The 19,606-nt window shown below is 50.2% G+C and overlaps 1 protein-coding gene across 14 annotated transcripts in view; it reads left to right on the top strand.

Annotated features, from left to right (window-relative positions):
- The window catches only part of LOC105026270 (ankyrin repeat domain-containing protein 17-like), a 42,183-nt gene extending 23,276 nt beyond the window's left edge, over positions 1 to 18,907 (top strand). For 3 of the 14 annotated variants that reach the window (XM_029119210.2, XM_029119203.2, XM_029119205.2), the window contains exons 8-38: positions 1,516 to 1,671; positions 1,785 to 1,866; positions 2,106 to 2,297; positions 2,422 to 2,531; positions 3,200 to 3,287; positions 3,715 to 3,842; positions 3,946 to 4,089; positions 4,228 to 4,333; positions 4,472 to 4,749; positions 4,926 to 5,225; positions 5,410 to 5,836; positions 6,108 to 6,250; positions 6,365 to 6,476; positions 6,609 to 6,754; positions 7,030 to 7,172; positions 9,856 to 10,093; positions 10,180 to 10,355; positions 10,520 to 10,682; positions 10,836 to 10,931; positions 11,068 to 11,368; positions 11,532 to 11,731; positions 12,033 to 12,364; positions 12,739 to 12,891; positions 12,994 to 13,143; positions 13,254 to 14,706; positions 15,264 to 15,453; positions 15,843 to 15,968; positions 16,104 to 16,355; positions 16,431 to 16,615; positions 17,880 to 18,044; positions 18,155 to 18,907. In XM_029119210.2, the coding sequence (XP_028975043.1) occupies positions 1,516 to 1,671; positions 1,785 to 1,866; positions 2,106 to 2,297; positions 2,422 to 2,531; positions 3,200 to 3,287; positions 3,715 to 3,842; positions 3,946 to 4,089; positions 4,228 to 4,333; positions 4,472 to 4,749; positions 4,926 to 5,225; positions 5,410 to 5,836; positions 6,108 to 6,250; positions 6,365 to 6,476; positions 6,609 to 6,754; positions 7,030 to 7,172; positions 9,856 to 10,093; positions 10,180 to 10,355; positions 10,520 to 10,682; positions 10,836 to 10,931; positions 11,068 to 11,368; positions 11,532 to 11,731; positions 12,033 to 12,364; positions 12,739 to 12,891; positions 12,994 to 13,143; positions 13,254 to 14,706; positions 15,264 to 15,453; positions 15,843 to 15,968; positions 16,104 to 16,355; positions 16,431 to 16,615; positions 17,880 to 18,044; positions 18,155 to 18,205 (6,786 nt within the window). In that variant the 3' untranslated portion in view covers positions 18,206 to 18,907. Of the gene's footprint in view, positions 1 to 1,509; positions 1,672 to 1,784; positions 1,867 to 2,105; positions 2,298 to 2,421; positions 2,532 to 3,199; positions 3,288 to 3,714; positions 3,843 to 3,945; positions 4,090 to 4,227; positions 4,334 to 4,471; positions 4,750 to 4,925; positions 5,226 to 5,409; positions 5,837 to 6,107; positions 6,251 to 6,364; positions 6,477 to 6,608; positions 6,755 to 7,029; positions 7,173 to 9,855; positions 10,094 to 10,179; positions 10,356 to 10,519; positions 10,683 to 10,835; positions 10,932 to 11,067; positions 11,369 to 11,531; positions 11,732 to 12,032; positions 12,365 to 12,738; positions 12,892 to 12,993; positions 13,144 to 13,253; positions 14,707 to 15,263; positions 15,454 to 15,842; positions 15,969 to 16,103; positions 16,356 to 16,430; positions 16,616 to 17,879; positions 18,045 to 18,154 lie in introns of all 14 variants that reach the window. The other 11 variants (XM_029119209.2, XM_029119204.2, XM_029119199.2 and 8 more) reach the window with 9 other exon arrangements.
- The last annotated feature ends 699 nt before the right edge of the window (positions 18,908 to 19,606 follow it).

The raw sequence follows: 19,606 nt of genomic DNA, 5'->3' as shown, positions 1-19,606 counted from the left end.
ATCGTGTCCCTGTGTCATAACCCCCTCAGGTGCTTATCGTGTCCCTGTGTCATAACCCCCTCAGGTGCTTATCGTGTCCCTGTGTCATAACCCCCTCAGGTGCTTATCGTGTCCCTGTGTCATAACTAGGGATGGGCACGCATAGTCGAATATTTGAATATCCTAAATTAATTTAGTATTTGAGTACTTGTGTGTGAAATAAAATTTTACATCTGAATGTTACTTTTTTCTAAATACTATTAAAATTCCAATCTTATATTTTTCCATATGATATTACCATGACATTTAAAAAATATTTTATAAAATGGTCGTATTTACAACATGTGCTCCTTCACACGTTTGTTGTTTACGATCGTCAATCAAAGCGGTAGTAGTGTGGTGGGCCCAGTCAGTCAGAATGATGTAATATATACAGCGTAGCCTACTGTTAGCAAGTGGATGAAACCTAAGTAACTCAAGGGAAGATGGAATATATTTACTGACTTAATGTTACCTGCGCAAAAAATTATTTGGCCACAAAACGCTACGTGAAGTTCGGCTGTGGAATCTAAAGGCGGTTGAGAGTGCCGAAAATGGTGAGTTAAGAAAATGGCGTATAGCTGGCTAGCTTAGCTAACTAGCTTTTTTAGACTCCTCAATTCAGTTAATTCAGTGTTATGTGTTGATAAATATTGTCTTCTAGTTCTGTAGCCGAGTTTTGCGTGTCTACCAGACTGCTTCCTCCATATGTCTCTTTTGTCACATGAATGGCCATTCAGCCAATGTTCATGGGAACTACACAGACACCTTTGCCGCGTTATTTAGTAGCGCACATGTTGTATATGTAGTTTTTAAAAACACATTTTGGTTAAGCGAACACTGTTTTAATAAGAACACATAGTATTTGGAAAGTAATATCTTGTCAAATGCACATCCCTGGTCATAACCCCCTCGGGGTGCTTATCTTGTCCCTGTGTCATAACCCCCTCGAGGTGCTTATCTTGTCCCTGTGTCATAACCCCCTCGGGGTGCTTATCTTGTCCCTGTGTCATAACCCCCTCGAGGTGCTTATCTTGTCCCTGTGTCATAACCCCCTCGAGGTGCTTATCTTGTCCCTGTGTCATAACCCCCTCGAGGTGCTTATCTTGTCCCTGTGTCATAACCCTCTCGAGGTGCTTATCTTGTCCCTGTGTCATAACCCCCTCGAGGTGCTTATCTTGTCCCTGTGTCATAACCCCCTCGAGGTGCTTATCTTGTCCCTGTGTCATAACCCCCTCGGGGTGCTTATCTTGTCCCTGTGTCATAACCCCCTCGAGGTGCTTATCTTGTCCCTGTGTCATAACCCCCTCGAGGTGCTTATCTTGTCCCTGTGTCATAACCCTCTCGAGGTGCTTACCTTGTCCCTGTGTCATAACCCCCTCAGGTCCTTACCTTCTCCCTGTGTCATAACCCCCTCAGGTCCTTACCTTCTCCCTGTGTCATAACCCCCTCAGGTGCTTATCTTGTCCCTGTGCGTGTGTGTGTCTCCTGTCCCAGGACGGGCACGTGGAAGTGGCACGGCTGCTGTTGGACAGCGGGGCACAGGTGAACATGCCCGCTGACTCCTTCGAATCCCCCCTCACCCTGGCAGCCTGCGGTGGGCACGTAGAATTGGCAGCCCTGCTCATTGAAAGAGGAGCCAACCTAGAGGAGGTGGGCAACATCATGTGTCTCTTTCTTCTGCTGAATCATATACACGCACACGCAAATACAAATACCCACACACACACCCCCTTACTCACAGTCCTTTGACCATGTGTGTGCAGGTGAACGATGAGGGCTATACTCCTCTGATGGAAGCGGCCAGGGAAGGACATGAAGAGATGGTGGCTCTGCTACTGGCTCAAGGTATGAAACTGGACATGGGTGTTATGTCAACCACATGAAGTCCCCATTTAGATGAACTACCAGCTGAATAATGACCGATGTTACTGCCCTGGAAAGGGATGGATAAAGGGATGAAATTGTCTTGAGCTTCTGTAAACTAGGTTCTTAATACATTTACTGCCCTGTTAACCTGTTTTTCTATAAAATGTTTCACTCTCGCTGCCTCTGTTTCTGTCTCTGCCTCTTCCCGACCCCCACAGGTGCTAACATCAACGCCCAGACCGAGGAGACCCAGGAAACAGCCCTGACTCTGGCCTGCTGTGGCGGCTTCCTGGAGGTGGCAGACTTCCTCATCAAAGCCGGGGCCGACATCGAGCTGGGCTGCTCCACGCCTCTAATGGAGGCCGCCCAGGAGGGCCACCTGGAGCTGGTGAAATACCTCCTGGCCGCTGGTGAGACTTCTGATGTTCCGTTCCGTTGCGTACTCTTACATCAGGCTCGTTGACAACACCTAGTTACCCGCTGAGTGTTTTGGGGCGGACAGAGGAGGGATAACCGGTGACCTGTCCTCTGTAGGGGCCAACGTGCACGCCACCACAGCGACGGGAGACACAGCGCTGACGTACGCGTGTGAAAACGGACACACCGACGTGGCTGATGTCCTACTGCAGACCGGCGCCGACCTGGTACACCCCCCCCCCCCCCATCACCCCACCTGTCCCGTTGGTCTTTCTGTCCCTCCCTCAGCATTCAACTGTTTGTTTTCCAGCCTTCTGTCATGTCTGTTGCCTGCCCCCATACAACGTCTGGTTTTAACGTCTGGTTTTAACGTCTGGTTTTAACGTCTGGGGGGTGTGTCTGTGTCTGGGGGGTGTGTCTGTGTCTGGGGGGGTGGGTGTGTCTGGGGGGGTGGGTGTGTCTGGGGGGGTGGGTGTGTCTGGGGGGGTGGGTGTGTCTGGGGGGGTGGGTGTGTCTGGGGGGTGGGTGTGTCTGGTGTGGGTGTGTGGGTGGGTGTGTGGGACTCCTGTCTTCTAAATCCACTTTGTCTCCCAGGAGCATGAGTCTGAGGGGTGTGTCTGAGGGGTGTGTCTGAGGGGTGTGTCTGAGGGGTGTGTCTGAGGGGTGTGTCTGAGGGGTGTGTCTGAGGGGTGTGTCTGAGGGGTGTGTCTGGGGGGGGTGTCTGGGGGGGGTGTCTGGGGGGGGGTGGGTGTGTGTGGGGGGGGTGGGTGTGTGTGGGGGGGGTGGGTGTGTGTGTTTGGGGTGGGGGGGGTGGGTGTGTGTGGGGGGGGTGGGTGTGTGGGTGTGTGGGTGTGTGGGTGGGACTCCTGTCTTCTAAATCCACTTTGTCTCCCAGGAGCATGAGTCTGAAGGAGGGAGGACTCCATTGATGAAGGCGGCCAGGGCGGGACACCTATGCACTGTGCAGTTCCTCATCAGCAAGGGTGGGTCTTGTCACGCAGTGTCTTAGTCAAGTACTGTGGCCTCCTCCTGCATCAGGCTTAATATTAAAGATTTACTATGAAACCATTGGTGCTTGGAGTCATCTGAAAGGTGAACGTTGTGTTGTGATGTTGCCACAGAGAGGACTATTTTCATACAGGGTACTTTCATCTGCATTTGTCATGCAGAGGTGTAAAATGTACAAGTAAAAATTCTCTACCGGGTGCACCATTTTAGGAAAGAACCAAACTGTTCTGCAAAATAATGTTATAAACCTATCGTTCTCTTTTTCATTTTCACATTCAGGCAGTTTATTGTAATATACATTTTTACCCAGGTCGCCCAGCTCTAGTCTAACTTTTAACACTGATGAGTTTGAATGTTTCTGTGTGTGTTTGTAAAAGAGATATGGGTCTATGTCGTCTCCAGGTGCTAACGTGAACCGAGCGACAGCCAACAACGACCACACGGTGGTGTCTCTGGCCTGTGCTGGAGGACACCTGGCTGTCGTAGAGCTGCTCCTGGCCCATGGGGCCGACCCCACACACAGACTCAAGGTATCACACCGAACCACGTCGCTCGCCATCTGCCCCTTTAAAATCACGGTTTGAGAGAAAGGGAATGCTACGCAGACTTACTTCCTGTTTGTCCTCCCAATAGGACGGCTCGACCATGCTGATTGAAGCTGCTAAGGGTGGCCACACCAACGTGGTGTCTTACCTGCTAGACTACCCAAACAACATCCTGTCTGTTCCAGCACCTGACCTCTCCCAGCTCACACCCCCGTCACAAGACCCCTCTCAGGTGAGGCATTTAAACGCAGGATGGAACGGCGGGGCAGGCTGTGATGACTTCCTAGTGACTGTCTGCATGTCCGAGTACCTCCATTTCATTTTAGTCAATGCAGGATGTGACCGAACTGCCCCTCTCCCTCTACCTCAGGTTCCTCGTGTCCCATTCCAGGCCCTGGCCATGGTTGTGCCCCCCCAGGAACCAGACAGAGCCCCCTCCAACATCACCACGCCACCACCACCTGTCTCCAGCAAAGGTGAAACCTACAGGAACCTTTGGCCTGTAAACAATGTAGTTTGTGTCTTACGAACAGTTTGATGAATGGTGTTTTGGCTGTATTGTAACCTGGCCTACACCTCCACTCATCCCTCCATCCTGCTGTCCTGACCTCCAGGCTCATCCAAGCAGAGACAGGCAGCCCTTCCCCCCAGTCCCTCCAGCCCAGGCGGCGTGCGTGCCGGCCCGGGTCTCGGGGAGACAGAGACCCTGCCCCCCTTCCACCTGTGCCAGCCCCTGGAGTGTATCGTGGAGGAGACGGAAGGCAAGCTGAATGAGCTGGGCCAGAGGATCTCAGCCATAGAGAAGGCCCAGCTCCAGTCTCTGGAACTCATCCAGGGGGAGCCGCTCACCAAAGACAAGATCGAGGAGCTCAAGAAGAGCCGGGAAGAGCAGGTGAGGGCTGACACAAGATTGTGTACAAAGATGTGCGTAGGCGTAGAATTCGTAGGTGTAGATCTGCACTGACCACAATAACATACATTTTCAAAAGCGGCTGTCGGTCCATTTAATCTATTCCATTTACCTGAGTCAGGTCAGATATCATCTAAGCCTCCTGTATTTTCCTCTAGGTGCAGAAGAAGAAGAAGATCTTGAAGGAGCTTCAGAAGGTGGAGCGCCAGCTGCAGTTGAAGACCCAGCAGCAGTTCACCAAAGAGTACCTGGAGGCCAAGGGTCTGAAGGAGGAGCACGAGGGAGGCCAGGGCCCGGGGCCGGGGTTGGGAGGGGCCAACGCCACCCCGTCCCGAGCCCTCACGGCACCATCAGGGGTTAACACACACACACTCCTTGGGTCAGACGCGCGGTCTGATGAGGAGGGGAACAGAGAGGAGGAGGAGGAGCCGGCTGGGGAGGAGGAGGACGACGAAGAGGTTAGTACTTGTGTGTCTTGGTGTGCAGCAATGGCCTTTATTTAGGAGTTGGATTTAGTTTCCAGTCGTGTCGCCCAATCCCACGGCGTCTGCTTTCTGCTGACTTCTGCCTGATCCTGTCCTGATCTAATCCTGCACTTCTAAAGGCTTTGTGAGGGTGTTCACATTTTTTTTCCTATTCCAGGACGAGGATGACGAGGACGAAGACGACGACGAGGATGAGGATGATGATGAAGACGAGGTGGAAGGAGAAGAGGAAGATTACGCCAAGCTCCCCCAGGTGGACACCATTCTCAAACTGGAAGGGCAGCCCCCCTCTGCCTCCCCCCAGACCCTGTCCTCCCCCCACAACCACCCCCCGCCCCCGCCACTCCAGACGGCCTTCGTGCCCATCCAGCCCCTGCCCGACTACAGCACGGTCCCGGTCGTCTACCCCTTACCTGGCAGTAGCAGCCCCGAGCTGCAGAGGCTGCTGGTGGGTCAGCAGATGCTGGGCCAGGGGCAGGGTCAGGGGTTAGGACCAGGGATGGTGGGACAGCCGGCCCCCGACGGTCTCATGGTGGCCACGCCCGCTCAGACGCTCACAGACACGCTGGATGACATCATGGCAGGTGAGGGGGAGGGAGTGGTCTGTGAGTGTTCCCGTTCTGACCCGCTGTGGGCGTCTCAGTCTTGAAGAAGTCACTCTTCAGAATATTCCTCGTCTCCTTTCATTAAATTGGACTTATTGTTAATAACACTTGGTAACCATGTCATTGAAAAGGAAGCAGAACAGAGAAAGGTGGCCCTGAATAGTAACAGATATTAACTCTTTAGCCTTCTCTCTCTCCATCTTCGGCTCCCCCCCCCCCCACCTCTTCTATTTTCCTTCCTGTGTTCCAGCAGCGGTGAGCAGCAGAGTGCCCATGCTGAACACACGGTCTTCCCCCACCCCACTGTCTGACCCCCTGTCACACAGCCCGTCCAACATGTCCTCGCCCCCCTCGGTACTGCCCCTCTACCCCTCCGTGGACATCGACGCGCACGTAAGTCACGGCCCCAGTGCCGAACGCCACACACGCACGCGCACTCAGTGGAGGACAGTATTCATGGAAGTACTGAGCCACAGACAGTGGTAATGCGTATTTCCCTCCCGTTAGACGGAGAGTAACCATGACACGGCTCTGACGCTGGCTTGTGCCGGAGGACACGAGGAGCTGGTGTCTGTTCTCATCGCACGAGGAGCCAACATAGAACATCGTGACAAGAAGGGTAACACAACATTCAGGAGTCGCTTGTTCGTCCCCTTCAAAATATAGCGTTTCTGTAGTGTTTTGAGGTGGTTGACCTGTGTGATTGTGGATATCTGACTCAGAGCTACTCTTCCTCGTCGTCCTCTACCAGGGTTCACCCCACTCATCTTGGCCGCGACAGCAGGACATGTGGGGGTTGTGGAGGTCCTACTGGATAAAGGGGGCGACATCGAGGCCCAGTCAGAGAGAACCAAAGACACGCCCCTCTCCCTTGCCTGCTCAGGGGGACGACAAGAGGTGTGTGTAACAGAGATCCTGAGGAGTTATTTTTTTAAGGTTCCATTTTATGGTACATGCTCACTGTCCTGCCATTTATTAACCACCTCACTGGAATAAGTCATGGAATCAAGGGAAAGGGCTTTTTGAATCCACTCTCCTACTTGGCTCATTGAAATCTCAAATACGTGACTGGATAATGGGTCCTTCTCAGTGACTGAATTAGCATATTTATATTGAACTTTAAGGTTATCTTGTGAATACCTCCCCCGTCCTTGCCCCCTGCCCTCCTCTAGGTGGTGGAGTTGTTGCTATTGCGAGGAGCCAACAAGGAGCATCGTAATGTGTCTGACTACACTCCTCTGAGCCTAGCGGCATCAGGAGGTTATGTCAACATCATCAAGATCCTCCTCAACGCTGGAGCAGAGATCAACTCCAGGTACTGGCCAGGACAAGAATAGGTTTTTTTGGTCTTTAACTGATATGACTGATTTTCAGGGCAAACAAGTCTTTCTAAAACAGCATTTCTTACATCTAAATCTTCCACAGGGTTGTTTATATTGGAATTGAAAAATGTAACTACTTGGCAGGCACCAAACAATCATAAAATAGGTTTAAAACATCGAATTTGGTTTGTGGCAAATCATATTGATGTCTAGTAAGACATTGTTGTCAGGATAGAGGTGTAGTTTAATGCATTATTAAATTCATTAAGAGAGACTTTGTAATCAGCTTATAAATCAAAGACTGGGGCAAGGTTTGTGAAGCAAAACAGAAAGGATGGCTACTAAGACCCCCTTAGGTCAAATCTGCAGTGTGGAAATACTTAAAATACTTAAGCTACAGAAAACCTTCCCCAAGAAATTGAATTAGAACTAACAATTTTTGTTACACCATTTTGTATTCAAAAGCAACTGTCGTGTTTATGAAACTATCCGTTTGTTAGATTTATTTAGTAAAACGTTACCCTTTAACCTACCTCATAGACTACACATATGTATTGGTAAGGGTTAAGAAGCACCACCTATAATAGCTGAATGTCATTGTATTGTACGCCACGGTTTGAAATCCTGTTTTACAGCAACGTTAGGGGAAAAGCCAACACATTGACTCCTTTCCCTGTCATGCCTAAGGTTTACAACTAAGGCAGGGCGATATGGCATAAATGTCCTTCCATATTTATAGATATCACAATATACAATGTCCGGTAATTTAGTGGTCACACTAGCGAATTACCGAAATATGTTGAGTGCAATGCAGTTGGATAATGCACCTTCTTGTTTTCAGGTAGGGACAGTTCTCTACCTAAATATATTGCCATGCATTATTGAATAGCAACAAGAAAAGCAGTCCGGCACTTTCTCCGAGCTACAGGAAATAGAGTTGCTTCTTGTGGGAATAACGCAGTATACAGCTTTTTTTAAATGAAAATGTTTTAGGGTACTCAAACGCATTCCATAACAAATTATACATAACAAAACTTTAAATATGTACAATCATGGTCAGTTTATGTATAAGACAAGCCTGAAGAAACTAAATGCATTGTCATAAAAATAATTTTGTATTTAATTTTATGAGCAGAACCCAAACATCAAGGCAATACTTGCAATGTAACACAAAATAAACTTCTGCCAGACCTCATCTTTTTCCAGCAGAAAGTGCTGACCATTCTCTTGCAAGCCCCAACTGCTCTTTTAGTGTCTAACCTACTAATTTCTTGACATTTGAATTCCTCGATCGTGCCATACCATTTAATAATGCCAACGACACCAATACTTGGGTGACTTGAGTCTCTAGTGTACCGTCAGTCATGTTGACAATCAGCTAGTGGACACACTTACCACTCAGTATGGACGTTTGGATTTAAAAGGACCGGGACATTACGTAAGACCTGCATGCACTGTAATGCAAATGTATCTCAAATCTAACTTCCAATAACTTAACCCTTCCCCCTCTAGAATGAGAATGTACAAATGGCTGAGCGCAGCGTAACATTGCTGATTTAACAACATGCCAGTTGATTTAATGTGAGGTGGTGGTAGATGTTTGTGAAGATGTGCTTTCTCTTGTACTGGTAAGAAATGTAGTGTTGAGGAAAATGGACCGAACTATGTTAAAACATGACTTCAGAGCAAGTGAATCTCATAGGTTTATCATTTTGTATTATTTTTTTTTGTCATGATACCAATGTCTTGTTTTATCGTGCACCCCTACTGGCTAGTTATGCTGAACGGGAACTGTTGTCTACGTTAGACATTGATCGAATGGGCGCCAACAGTGTTTATCAATGTCTGTCAAATTGACCGAGGAGTGCATTGGCTGACAGGCTGCAGCAGAGCAAGTGGAGGTTCGATAGCCAGCATCAACCTGACAAGATGAAGTGGGTCTATCTACTGTTACATCTTTTAGATTTTAGCCAAAATTAGTGGTCATTCTTGTTGTTGACGTGTGCAGCTGACAGGGAAATGGACAGCCGTAGGGTTGGTTGGTTGACCAGGACCTGTTTGTTCCCGAATGTAACAACTCTTGTGTTGTTGATGTATATTTTATATATAGGCCAACTGTAGCTCTGATTGGCTACTGTGCCCCAGTCTGTGCGAAGTCTGGGTCCCGGCAATAATTACACAATTTTCTTCTTAGATTATTTTTACTGAAGTGTCTTGTCTACACAGGCCTCTTTCCCACTCTGTTGCTCGGACATTTTCTCAAACACCTTAGATCTGATTATAGTCCAAGATGCACAGCAGTATTGGAGAAGAAAATTTGAGCTGTGGCTTTCAGACTTCTCTGAATTCCCACAAAGATGTAGCTGTCAAGAGACTGAAATGAATAGAGGATGCATTGCTGTGTTGGTTGGAATATGTGGGGAGGATGGATGTTTGGGCTCAGTATCCCCCCGTTCATAGTGGTCTGAGAGTCACAATGGGATGCCGGACCATCACCTTTCTGCGTCTGGCCTATGATTTAAACAGTTTTCTACATAATTCCCAAATATGAATGTATGAAAACGTTCCAAAAATGTAAACAAATACTTAATATTATTAATGTGGCGCATTTGGACAGATTTGAATGAGATTTCATGTTAATGAAACACCGTCATTTTCTCTTTTAATGATCTTAAGCTCTCCGTCCGTCCCCCCCTCCAGGACGGGCAGTAAGCTGGGCATCTCTCCCCTGATGCTTGCGGCCATGAACGGCCACGTGCCAGCGGTCAAGCTTCTGTTGGACATGGGCTCTGACATAAACGCGCAGATCGAAACCAACAGGAACACGGCCCTGACTCTGGCCTGCTTCCAGGGACGGGCCGAGGTGGTCAGTCTGCTGCTAGACCGCAAGGCCAACGTGGAGCACAGAGCCAAGGTACGGTCTCCCCCTAACGTCACGACTGTGCACCTACTGTACACGTGTTAGGGTATTTGACGTTGATATTGCCCTGCCCCTATCAGACCGGGCTGACCCCCCTAATGGAAGCCGCGTCGGGGGGCTATGCGGAGGTGGGCCGGGTGTTGCTGGATAAAGGGGCCGACGTCAACGCCCCTCCTGTCCCGTCGTCCCGGGACACTGCTCTCACCATCGCAGCCGACAAGGGCCACTACAAGTTCTGTGAGCTGCTCATTAACCGGTGCGTTTTAAATCTATTGATAACCCAAATTAATGAGCCAATGATTGTCACGCATCTGTGGGTCCATTGTTCGTCACCCCGAATGAATTAGTGGATGTGATATGTAACAAAATGTCTTGTGATGTTTGTCCCTCCTGTGGTCCCTTCTCTCCCCCCGTGTTCAGAGGTGCTCACATTGACGTGCGTAATAAGAAAGGGAACACCCCTCTGTGGCTGGCCACTAACGGCGGCCATTTTGACGTAGTGCAACTGCTGGTGCAGGCCGGGGCCGATGTAGACGCCGCGGACAACCGCAAGATCACCCCTCTCATGGCGGCCTTCCGCAAGGTACCCGCTATGTAACCCTTTCCAAGGCTGGGGAAATGCCTTTGGATACCATCATTTAGTTCCCGCCTTGTTGTTATCACGTCTGTACGGGACCGCTTTTGAAACGTGTTGGATGTTGATTGAAAACTCACTTGAAACTGTGTGGTTTATCAGGGTCACGTGAAGGTGGTTCAGTACCTGGTGAAGGAGGTCAACCAGTTCCCCTCAGATATCGAGTGTATGAGATACATCGCTACCATTGCTGACAAGGTAACCCCCCCCCCCCCCCCCTGTCATGATGGAACGTTGTCCGAATATGGTTGACATTCAGATGTCTTGTGATTTGGGGATGGTGGGTTAGAGAGATCTGCCAGGCCAATGACTCACTGTCCGCCCTGTCTCCCAGGAGCTGCTGAAGAAGTGCCACCAGTGCATGGAGACCATCGTCAAAGCCAAAGACCAGCAGGCTGCCGAAGCCAACAAGAACGCCAGCATTCTCCTCAAGGAGCTGGACCTTGAGAAATCCAGAGAGGAGAGCAAGAAGCAGGCGCTCGCCGCCAAGAGGGAGAAACGCAAAGAGAAACGCAAGAAGAAGAAGGAGGAGCAGAAGAGAAAGCAAGAGGAGGAGGAGGAGCAAGAACAGAAAACCGAGGAGGAGGAGGACAGTGAAATGCAGGAGCAGAAGGAGGATGACGATTCTGCTGACGGTAAACAATAAGCTTTATATCTTCTCAAAATGCTGACGTTAACATTTGTTGGCACCTGGAAGTGGCTTGTTGAACAGGATTTTAGTCAGTTCAGACTTTTCTCAAGGTGAGACGCGTGTTGAGCTATGTATTGTTGCTTTCCCTTCAAACCCCCACCCCATAGAAGCGGACCCCCCCATCGACCCCCCCAGTGCCACTACCACCACCACAATCGGTATCCCGGCAACCTCGGCCACCTTCAGCAGTGCTTTCGGTAAGAAAAGGGCCAGTGTTGCTCCGACGCCCAGCGCCAACCGCAAGAGCAAGAAGAACAAGACCAAGGAGTCGTCCCCCAGCGAACCAATCATACTGCAGGACCCACAGGTCGGTCAATTCATTTACAATCAATTTCCTTCTCATGAATACATTCTGACTGCAAAACATTATGTAGCCTGATTACATTCATGGAGACGTCTGTGAAGCTACCAGGGCTGTCACGAGATACTCAGAAACGCAGTTATAAAATATTATCTGGATTAGTGTCGTACCCTTGGACTTAATGGAACAGACACAATGTCAGTCGCACATTTTGTTGAGTTATGGACTAAGCCGTCTCTTATTTTTATCCGGGTGGCTCCATATGACATGCCTCAACTTATTGACCTGCGATCTCCTCTCCGTCCAGCAGGTGGTGCTGGCGCAGCACAAGGCCGACAAGAACAAGATCCAGGGCGAGCCTCGGGGCGGGGGCGGCGGGGTGATGGGGGGCGCCAGTGACTCAGACCCTCTGGACAGCACCGACTGTGCCAGCGAGAGCAGCAGCGGGGGCAAGAGCCAGGAGCTCAACTTCCTCCCGGACCTCCCCTCGTCATCCTCCTCCTACTCGTCCTCTTCCTCGTCCTCCTCTTCGTCCTCGGCCCCTTCTCACAGCCTGCAGCCGGGCCCAGAGAAGAGACACTGTCCTCAGTTACACCCAGGTCACCAAGTCACCGTCTCCATCTCCAAACCTACACAGAAGTGAGCATCCTATACCTCTTCAAACCACACGTTTTAGACAGTTTACTTGAGCATCATCACAGTGGTGTAGGCCGTTATATTTCCGCACTGTAAAAATGTGCAAAATTATTTTCTCCTATCTGTTACCTTAAATATTTTTGCTCATTTTAGTTTTGATGGTTAGACTAAGCGGAAAGACCAGCTGTAGGTCTGCTATCAGTTCCAGTTGGGTTTTAAACATTTGAAAGCCGGCGTTTAGGTTAAATTATAATAATGTTGGACGCTTCTGTCATAGGAACGTTCCTAGCACCGTACACGCACACAGAACGGTTCCTAGTTAAAAACAGAACGTCTCTATGTACAGCAACCTGATGGCATCCTCTTCCTTCCCTCAGAGCGCCGGACATTAGTGAGTTGACCCCCAGCAGCTCCCTGCCGTCGCCGTTCAAGAACATGTCTCTTCCCATCACCTCGCCCAACAGTAAGAGCCTCACCAGCCCCAAGAGGGGCCAGAAGAGAGAGGAGGGCTGGAAGGAGGTGGTCAGACGGTGGGTACAGCCAGAGTGGAGAAGTGAGTAGTCAGCCCTTTGGCCTGGTTCTAAACCCCACAGGTCTCTCCCCTCCCTCCATCCATCCCTCCCTCCCTGCAGGTCTAAGAAGCTGTCTGTGCCGGCCTCTGTGGTGTCACGGATCATGGGTAGGGGCGGCTGTAACATCACGGCTATCCAGGACGTGACGGGAGCACACATTGACGTGGACAAACAAAAAGACAAGAACGGGGAGAGGATGATCACCATCAGGTAGAGTGGAGAGACGGGGCCCTCTGGTGGGTGTGGCCTGGTATTACACCATTGTTGAAGTGGTGGGACAGAATCCTACTAACCCCTTCTGTTGTGACGGTTCATTCCAGAGGTGGCACAGAGTCGACGCGGCACGCAGTCCAGCTGATCAATTCTCTGATCCAGGATCCCGCCAAGGAGCTAGAGGACCTGATCCCCAGGAACCACATCAGGGCCCCGGGCTCCAAGACCTCCTCAGCCCCCTTCCCCTCCTCCGCCGGGGTCAACTCGAACCCCGCTGTCGGTGCTAAGGCCTTGGCCTCCCTGGTCACCACCTCGGGAGTGTCCTTCCCGTCGTCCTCCTCCTCCCAGGCGGGGGGTAAGACTGGTAAGGGGCTGTCCTCTGGTGTGAGACAGCCCTTCCCCGTGTCCCTCCCCCTGGCCTACGCCCATCCTCAGCTAGCCCTCCTGGCCGCCCAGACCATGCACCAAATCCGACACCCCCGGCTGCCCATGGCCCAGTTCGGTGGGACCTTCTCACCGGCCCCCAGCACCTGGGGCCCGTTCCCGGTGCGGCCCGTGAGTCCCGGCAGCGCCAACGGATCCCCGAAGCACAGCGGTGGCAGTGGAGGCAGCCAGGCCAGGTCCAACACCTCGGGTCATAACGAGGCCGGTAACACCTCCACCACGGCCAGCGCCAGCGTCTCTAACAGTTACACGGCAACCGGCTCGCCCCACGCGCCTAACTCCCTGCCCGGCGCCCCCACTCCCTCCTCAGTCAGGAAACAGCTGTTCACCTCAGAACCCAAGCACGCGGGGGCCAACTCTGTGTCCGTGGTTACAGCCGCCGCTGTCAGCAGTAGTAGTCACACTGTGAGAGGTACGGGGTCTCCCGCCCACCAGCACACGGGCTTAACGTCTACCAATGCCCCTAACATTCTTGTTCAACCCCAGATGGCTCCGATCGCTCAGCCCCCCAAGTCGCCCCCGAAGTCGCCCCCCAGCGCCCCTTCGGCACCCCCAGCCAAGGAGAAGCTGCCCCCCTCCCTCACTCAGGAGGCCCAGCCGGTCAGCGACGGGGTTAGTTCAGGTTGCTTCAGCGCCCCCTCAATGACCCAAACCACCAAACCTGAGCCCCGCCAGCAGCAGCAGCACCAACCCCCTCCTCCCCAAACCTCCTGCTCAGAACCCCCTCCTCCTCTCGTCCCCTCACAGCCCAGCTCCCACCTCCCCCCGTCCTCCTCCGCCCCCTCGCACACGCACCCCAGCAGTACCGTACCCCACTTCTCGGCCCCCGCTCCCCGCGTCTCCCACCGCATGCAGCCCCCGACGGGCCCCTACTACCAGCACGCCGATCACCAGCAGCAGCAGTTCATATCCCACAACACGCAGCAGCAACAGCCCAAACAGAGCCCGCACCCCGCCCAGGCCCCCTCCATGCTCCCCCAGTCCTCCATGGGCCTGATGAATGGCTCTCAGATGCAGCAGGCCCACGGCGGAGCCAAGCCCCAGCCGATGCCACCCAACTTTGGCCCAGCGGCCCTCTTCAACCATTTCAGCAGCATGTTCGACAACAACAACCAGGTGGGTGGCAAAGACGCCTTAAAGCCAGTCTTTTTTTTTTTCTTTTCTTTATTTATTTTTTTATATGAAAGGATGACAAAAGTAATCGGCGGAATGTGCTTTTGTCAGGTGTACACGGCGAGAGTGTTGGCTTAGCTAACCAGCTAGCAGGCTTAGCACATTATGCTAGCTTTCATGACATGGTCAGACTTCCTAAATACTGATTATTGATTCACAAAATAACTCAGCTAGTTGTAAAATGTCATATCCATGACTTGGCTATCAAAGAACTATAACATTATTTACTGGTCTATAGTTTTTGATTTTGATCATTTCTGCCTGTTCGGGCGAATAGGCCTCATTGTCCTAAAGAATGCGCAATGACGCTGTCACGTCCAATCACTGAGATATGTTTACAAATTTGCACAATGTATAGACTGGCTGCCGTAAACATGAGCGAGATTTAATATTGGCTAAATTCTAGCCCTGCACCATTAGATTGTATTCGATTTATCGGCTAAACTATCAATCTATTTTACTTCTGAGTCTGTTCCTTAACCCTGTCTCTCTGTCACCAGCCGGGTAACAACCAGGTTTGGGGTGCGTGCCACCTCCCTGCCCGGTCCCCCTCTGAGCAGCAGTACTCCTCCCCCCAGGCCTACATGGGCATGGGCCAGATGGATGGCATGATGGCGCCCCCACCCCCGGACGGCTCCAAGGCCCCTGGGTATCGCTCTGCCTCCCAGAGGATGGTCAACAGTCCTATCGGTAAGAGAGGAGGACAGAGCAGCCGAACTGGCCCTTGTCTCACATCTGTCGTATGTCGAGTCAGTCCCAAACCATTCCCATCCAAAGCTTTGGGGCGATCGAGGGGCTCCACGGTCCCATCCGTGGGTGGGTTAGATGCCTCACCTCACAGACGAAAAACAAGCCTTCCTGTTCCCCCCTCTTACATTCCCTAACACACTCCCAGTCCTGGAGAGCTCTGTCCAGGTTCCCCGCCAGTATGTCAGGCACTCAGGTATACTGAGTCTACAGTCTTCTAATGTTATCGGTCCCTCTTCTCGTAGCCCTGACCAGCTACGCCACCAGTATGTCAGGCAGTCTGGTATACTGATTCTACAGTCTTCTAATGTTATCGGTCCCTCTTCTCGTAGCCCTGACCAGCTACGCCACCAGTATGTCAGGCAGTCAGGTCTACCTGCACGGTCCGGCGGCTGTGGGGACGCCCTCCTTCAGCCGACAACACTTCTCCCCTCACCCCTGGAGCGCTGCCACATCAGGTACCCACACACTGCTGGATTCTACCCACACCAAATACAGTCTGTCATATAAATACCCCATTTCTGGCTGGCGCCTCACGATCTTAAAACCACTCATTTTGAACTCCCGCCCCCCCCCCCATCACCCCATCCCAGGTGAGTCCCAGGCGGTGCCCCCTCCCTCCACGGTGTCGTCGTCCGACCCCTCCGCCCCCACTCCCCACCAGGCCAAGCAGGGCCAGAGTCAGGGAAGCAGCCAGCAGGACAGGAAGGTGCCCCCTCCCATCGGAACAGAGAGACTGGCCAGGATCAGACAGACCACCGTCAACCCTCCTCTCCTCCAGACCTCCTACACTGCCCCTGTAGGGCAGGGAGGCATATGGTCCTTTGGAGTTGGCAGTGCCTCTGGTGAGTAGACACACACGCACACACTCTACGCCCGCCGTCTCTCCCTCTCACCTCTCCGGTCTCCCTCTCCTCCAGAAGCCATGTCAGGTTGGTCCCAGCCTCTGATGGGAAATCCCATGATTCACCCTGGGCTGCAGGCGGACCAGAACTTCTCCCAGCACCAGCCCATGGAGCAGGATGACACTGGCATCTCTAACCCGGCTAACAACTACCACCAGCAACACATCAACCACCCCAGCAACTACATGGACTTCCCCAAGGTAAGACACACATTTGGATTCAATAGTTTCCTTTACTTGGAATGGAAGAATGTTGTGGTTCCACATCTGACAAAAACCTGAACAGAGTATTAACTGAAGTAAATGTGTTGGGCTTGTTAGTTTTGAAGTGGAAGTGGTAATACAATAAGCTTTGTTTGCTATAACAAACTTGCTGTGTTGAAGACCTACAAAGGGTGATTCTGTAGTGTTTGTAGCTGAAACAGATCAAGGGCAATGATCTACTTTTTGCCTGTCTGACCCAAGTCTGCATGTTTGAATGACTTTTCTAGCTAAAATTAAGTATTACCTCCGGGCATTGTGCAGTTTGTTGTGGTAAAAAACGTATACGTATCAACACAAGCAACATTTCAAGCGACATTACCAGTGGCAGTGTGCACGTTCCTTTTTTGGGAGTGTTTAACTATTACAATTTGGTCACAGGTGATCCCAGCGGAAGAAGGTGGTGACGATTATTATAATAACATTTTAAAGATTTCTGAAGTTGTGCTTTGTTTTGAGCTAGCATGCCTAAGGTTGCACTTTGTTCATGGAAGGAAATAGTAGTGAATGAAAGTGCTTTTGACCATGTTTCATTGGCCATCAGGTCCTCATGCACTGATGCAATTTCAGTTTTCCAAACCGCCAGGTCCTGGACCGGTACCAGGCCAGGGAGAATATTCGGGCCGCTGGGCCTTGACATTATATATTTTTATTTTCCCATTACTGTGCAGGATGGGTAATCAGTTAACCCAACCCGACACAACCCAGGCTGTAAGCCAGTAACGGACATCTGGCTCCTTGAAACATTACCACATATGCTGGACTGGAAGGCCGTCACATCTCCTGACAGTGTAAACCCGCGCCCCGCGGCTATTACAGAAGTCAGGGAATGAGATGTTCCGTGTAAACTCTATAATGAACAATGAGAGTGGAGTGCCTAAGTAGAACGCTTATAGGGACATGATTGATATGCAATATTAATAGCCATTTCTAGCACATTTACTAACCATTTGCATGATGAGTTTGAACCGCCTGTGGCTTAAATGCTTTGTGAACAACAAAAGCCCTTAGATTATTTAGGCTGCTAACATGAGGGATAGAAAAATAAGAAATCCCGGTAGATGTGCCTGTGTTTTTGGATCACATACACATTCTGGGTGCGGTACCGGGCTTCTAAAAGGTTGGGCAACCTGCTGGCGTAAGTAGTTGAAAGGTCGTGTTGTTATTGCAACGCGTGTACTGATCTGGTCGTCCCTGTCTTTAGGGAATGCCCATGTCCATGTACGGAGGGACCATGCTGCCGCCCCACCCCCCTATGGGAGAGGGTCCGGGGGGGCCCATGTTCAACGGCCTGCACACTGCCGACCCTGCCTGGAGCCCCATCATTAAGGTGGTCCCCAACAACACGGACAACACAGACCCACAGCAGGTGAGACTTAATGTACAAACACACGTGTGCGCACACGCGGGCACACCCAGAGTTCTTTTTGTTAATGGAATCTCCTGTTTCCTCCATCCCCTCTTTTTTAACCCATTCAGGTGTGGCCTGGTACATGGGCTCCCCATGTGCACCTGAATCACGTCAACTAGCCGGCCAGGGTCGACAGCAATCCAACACACACACACACCGCACCTCTCACGCACACGCACACGCACGCACAAACATTAATTTAATTTCAAACTGACAAAAAGGCCTGACGAGACAAAAAAACTGAAATGTACATGTTAACTTTAGTAGAGACCAGAGTGCAAAGAATTGGAGAGAAATTATCTTGACACCGTTCTTTAATGTGCCTAACTCAAAATAAGGAATAAAGAAATATACTAAAAATTGGACAAGGGCTCTTACGGTGTTGCGGTCAGAAGTGTTTCCTGTCCCCCAGGAACCTTTTAGGCCCTATTTCTGTTTAAGTCCTGATGATGTCTGATGAACAACCAAACTGATGGTGACTGCCTATTGTCCCACAGGCTCCATGCTCTGTGTAGCTTAGAGATTTAGGACTTTGACCCACGTACCGACATACAGCGTTCTGGCTTTCCCTGGGGGGAGAGTTTGACCTGGTGAAGATGATGACAACGTAGCTAACGATTCTCAGCCAAGAACTAGAGAGTGATGATTAAAGAGAGAGATCAGAATACCTTTTAGAGTGGTAAATACCTGTATAATTGTTTACATACTAAAAAAGGGTTAAAATGAGAGTAAATTTCATGTCGTATAGTGGCTCTACTTTACGTAGCCTGTATTAATGTGAAATATTTACCTTAATATTCAATAAAAATATTGAAATGTAATTGTTGTGGCTGTGAATTTTTGTGTGTATTTTCAAACTGCTTACAGAAGGTGTACACCCCTTTAAGGTTTTTACATTTTGTTGTGCCATTATGTTTAGGTTTTGTTACTGTATCTACACACACACACACTTAAGGCGTCTTTTTTATTTTGAAATTAACATATTAATATTATTAACATATTCATGTATTTAGCAAGCACCTTTTAAAAACAACTAGCGTCAACCAAAGTGCTGTACAGCCAAAGTCCTGTACAATCAAAGTATATAGGACAGCAAAAGAAAAAAACATTCATAAGACATATAGCTAACTAAACTTATTTTCATAGGACATGAGACATAAACAACCTACCCAATTGCAGACTCAAATGATAAAGAAACAAGATGGGTCTAAAGGTGTGATTTAAAAACGTAGTAGAAACTAGTAGAAGACCTAATATATAAAGGTAGGCTCTTCCACAACTTTGGAGCAGAAACTTAAATCGGGTCCGAGGAGCACACAAAAACAATTGATAGGAAGACCAAAGGGTCCTTGAGGAAGAGTGCTGGCTAAGGATGTCGGAAATATGGAAGGTTGCTGATCCATGTAATGCATTAAATAAAAATAAAATAACCTTAAAATCAATCCTATATTTAACAGGTAGCCAGTGGAGAGAGGTCAATACAGAAGTGACGCTCTCTCTTCTTTGTACCAGTTAAAAAC

Source organism: Esox lucius, chromosome 4, assembly GCF_011004845.1.
Source record: "Esox lucius isolate fEsoLuc1 chromosome 4, fEsoLuc1.pri, whole genome shotgun sequence".
Taxonomy (NCBI): Eukaryota; Metazoa; Chordata; class Actinopteri; order Esociformes; family Esocidae; genus Esox; species Esox lucius.
The sequence above is the reverse complement of the archived record's forward strand: the minus strand, read 5'-3'. Positions and strand labels throughout refer to the sequence as shown.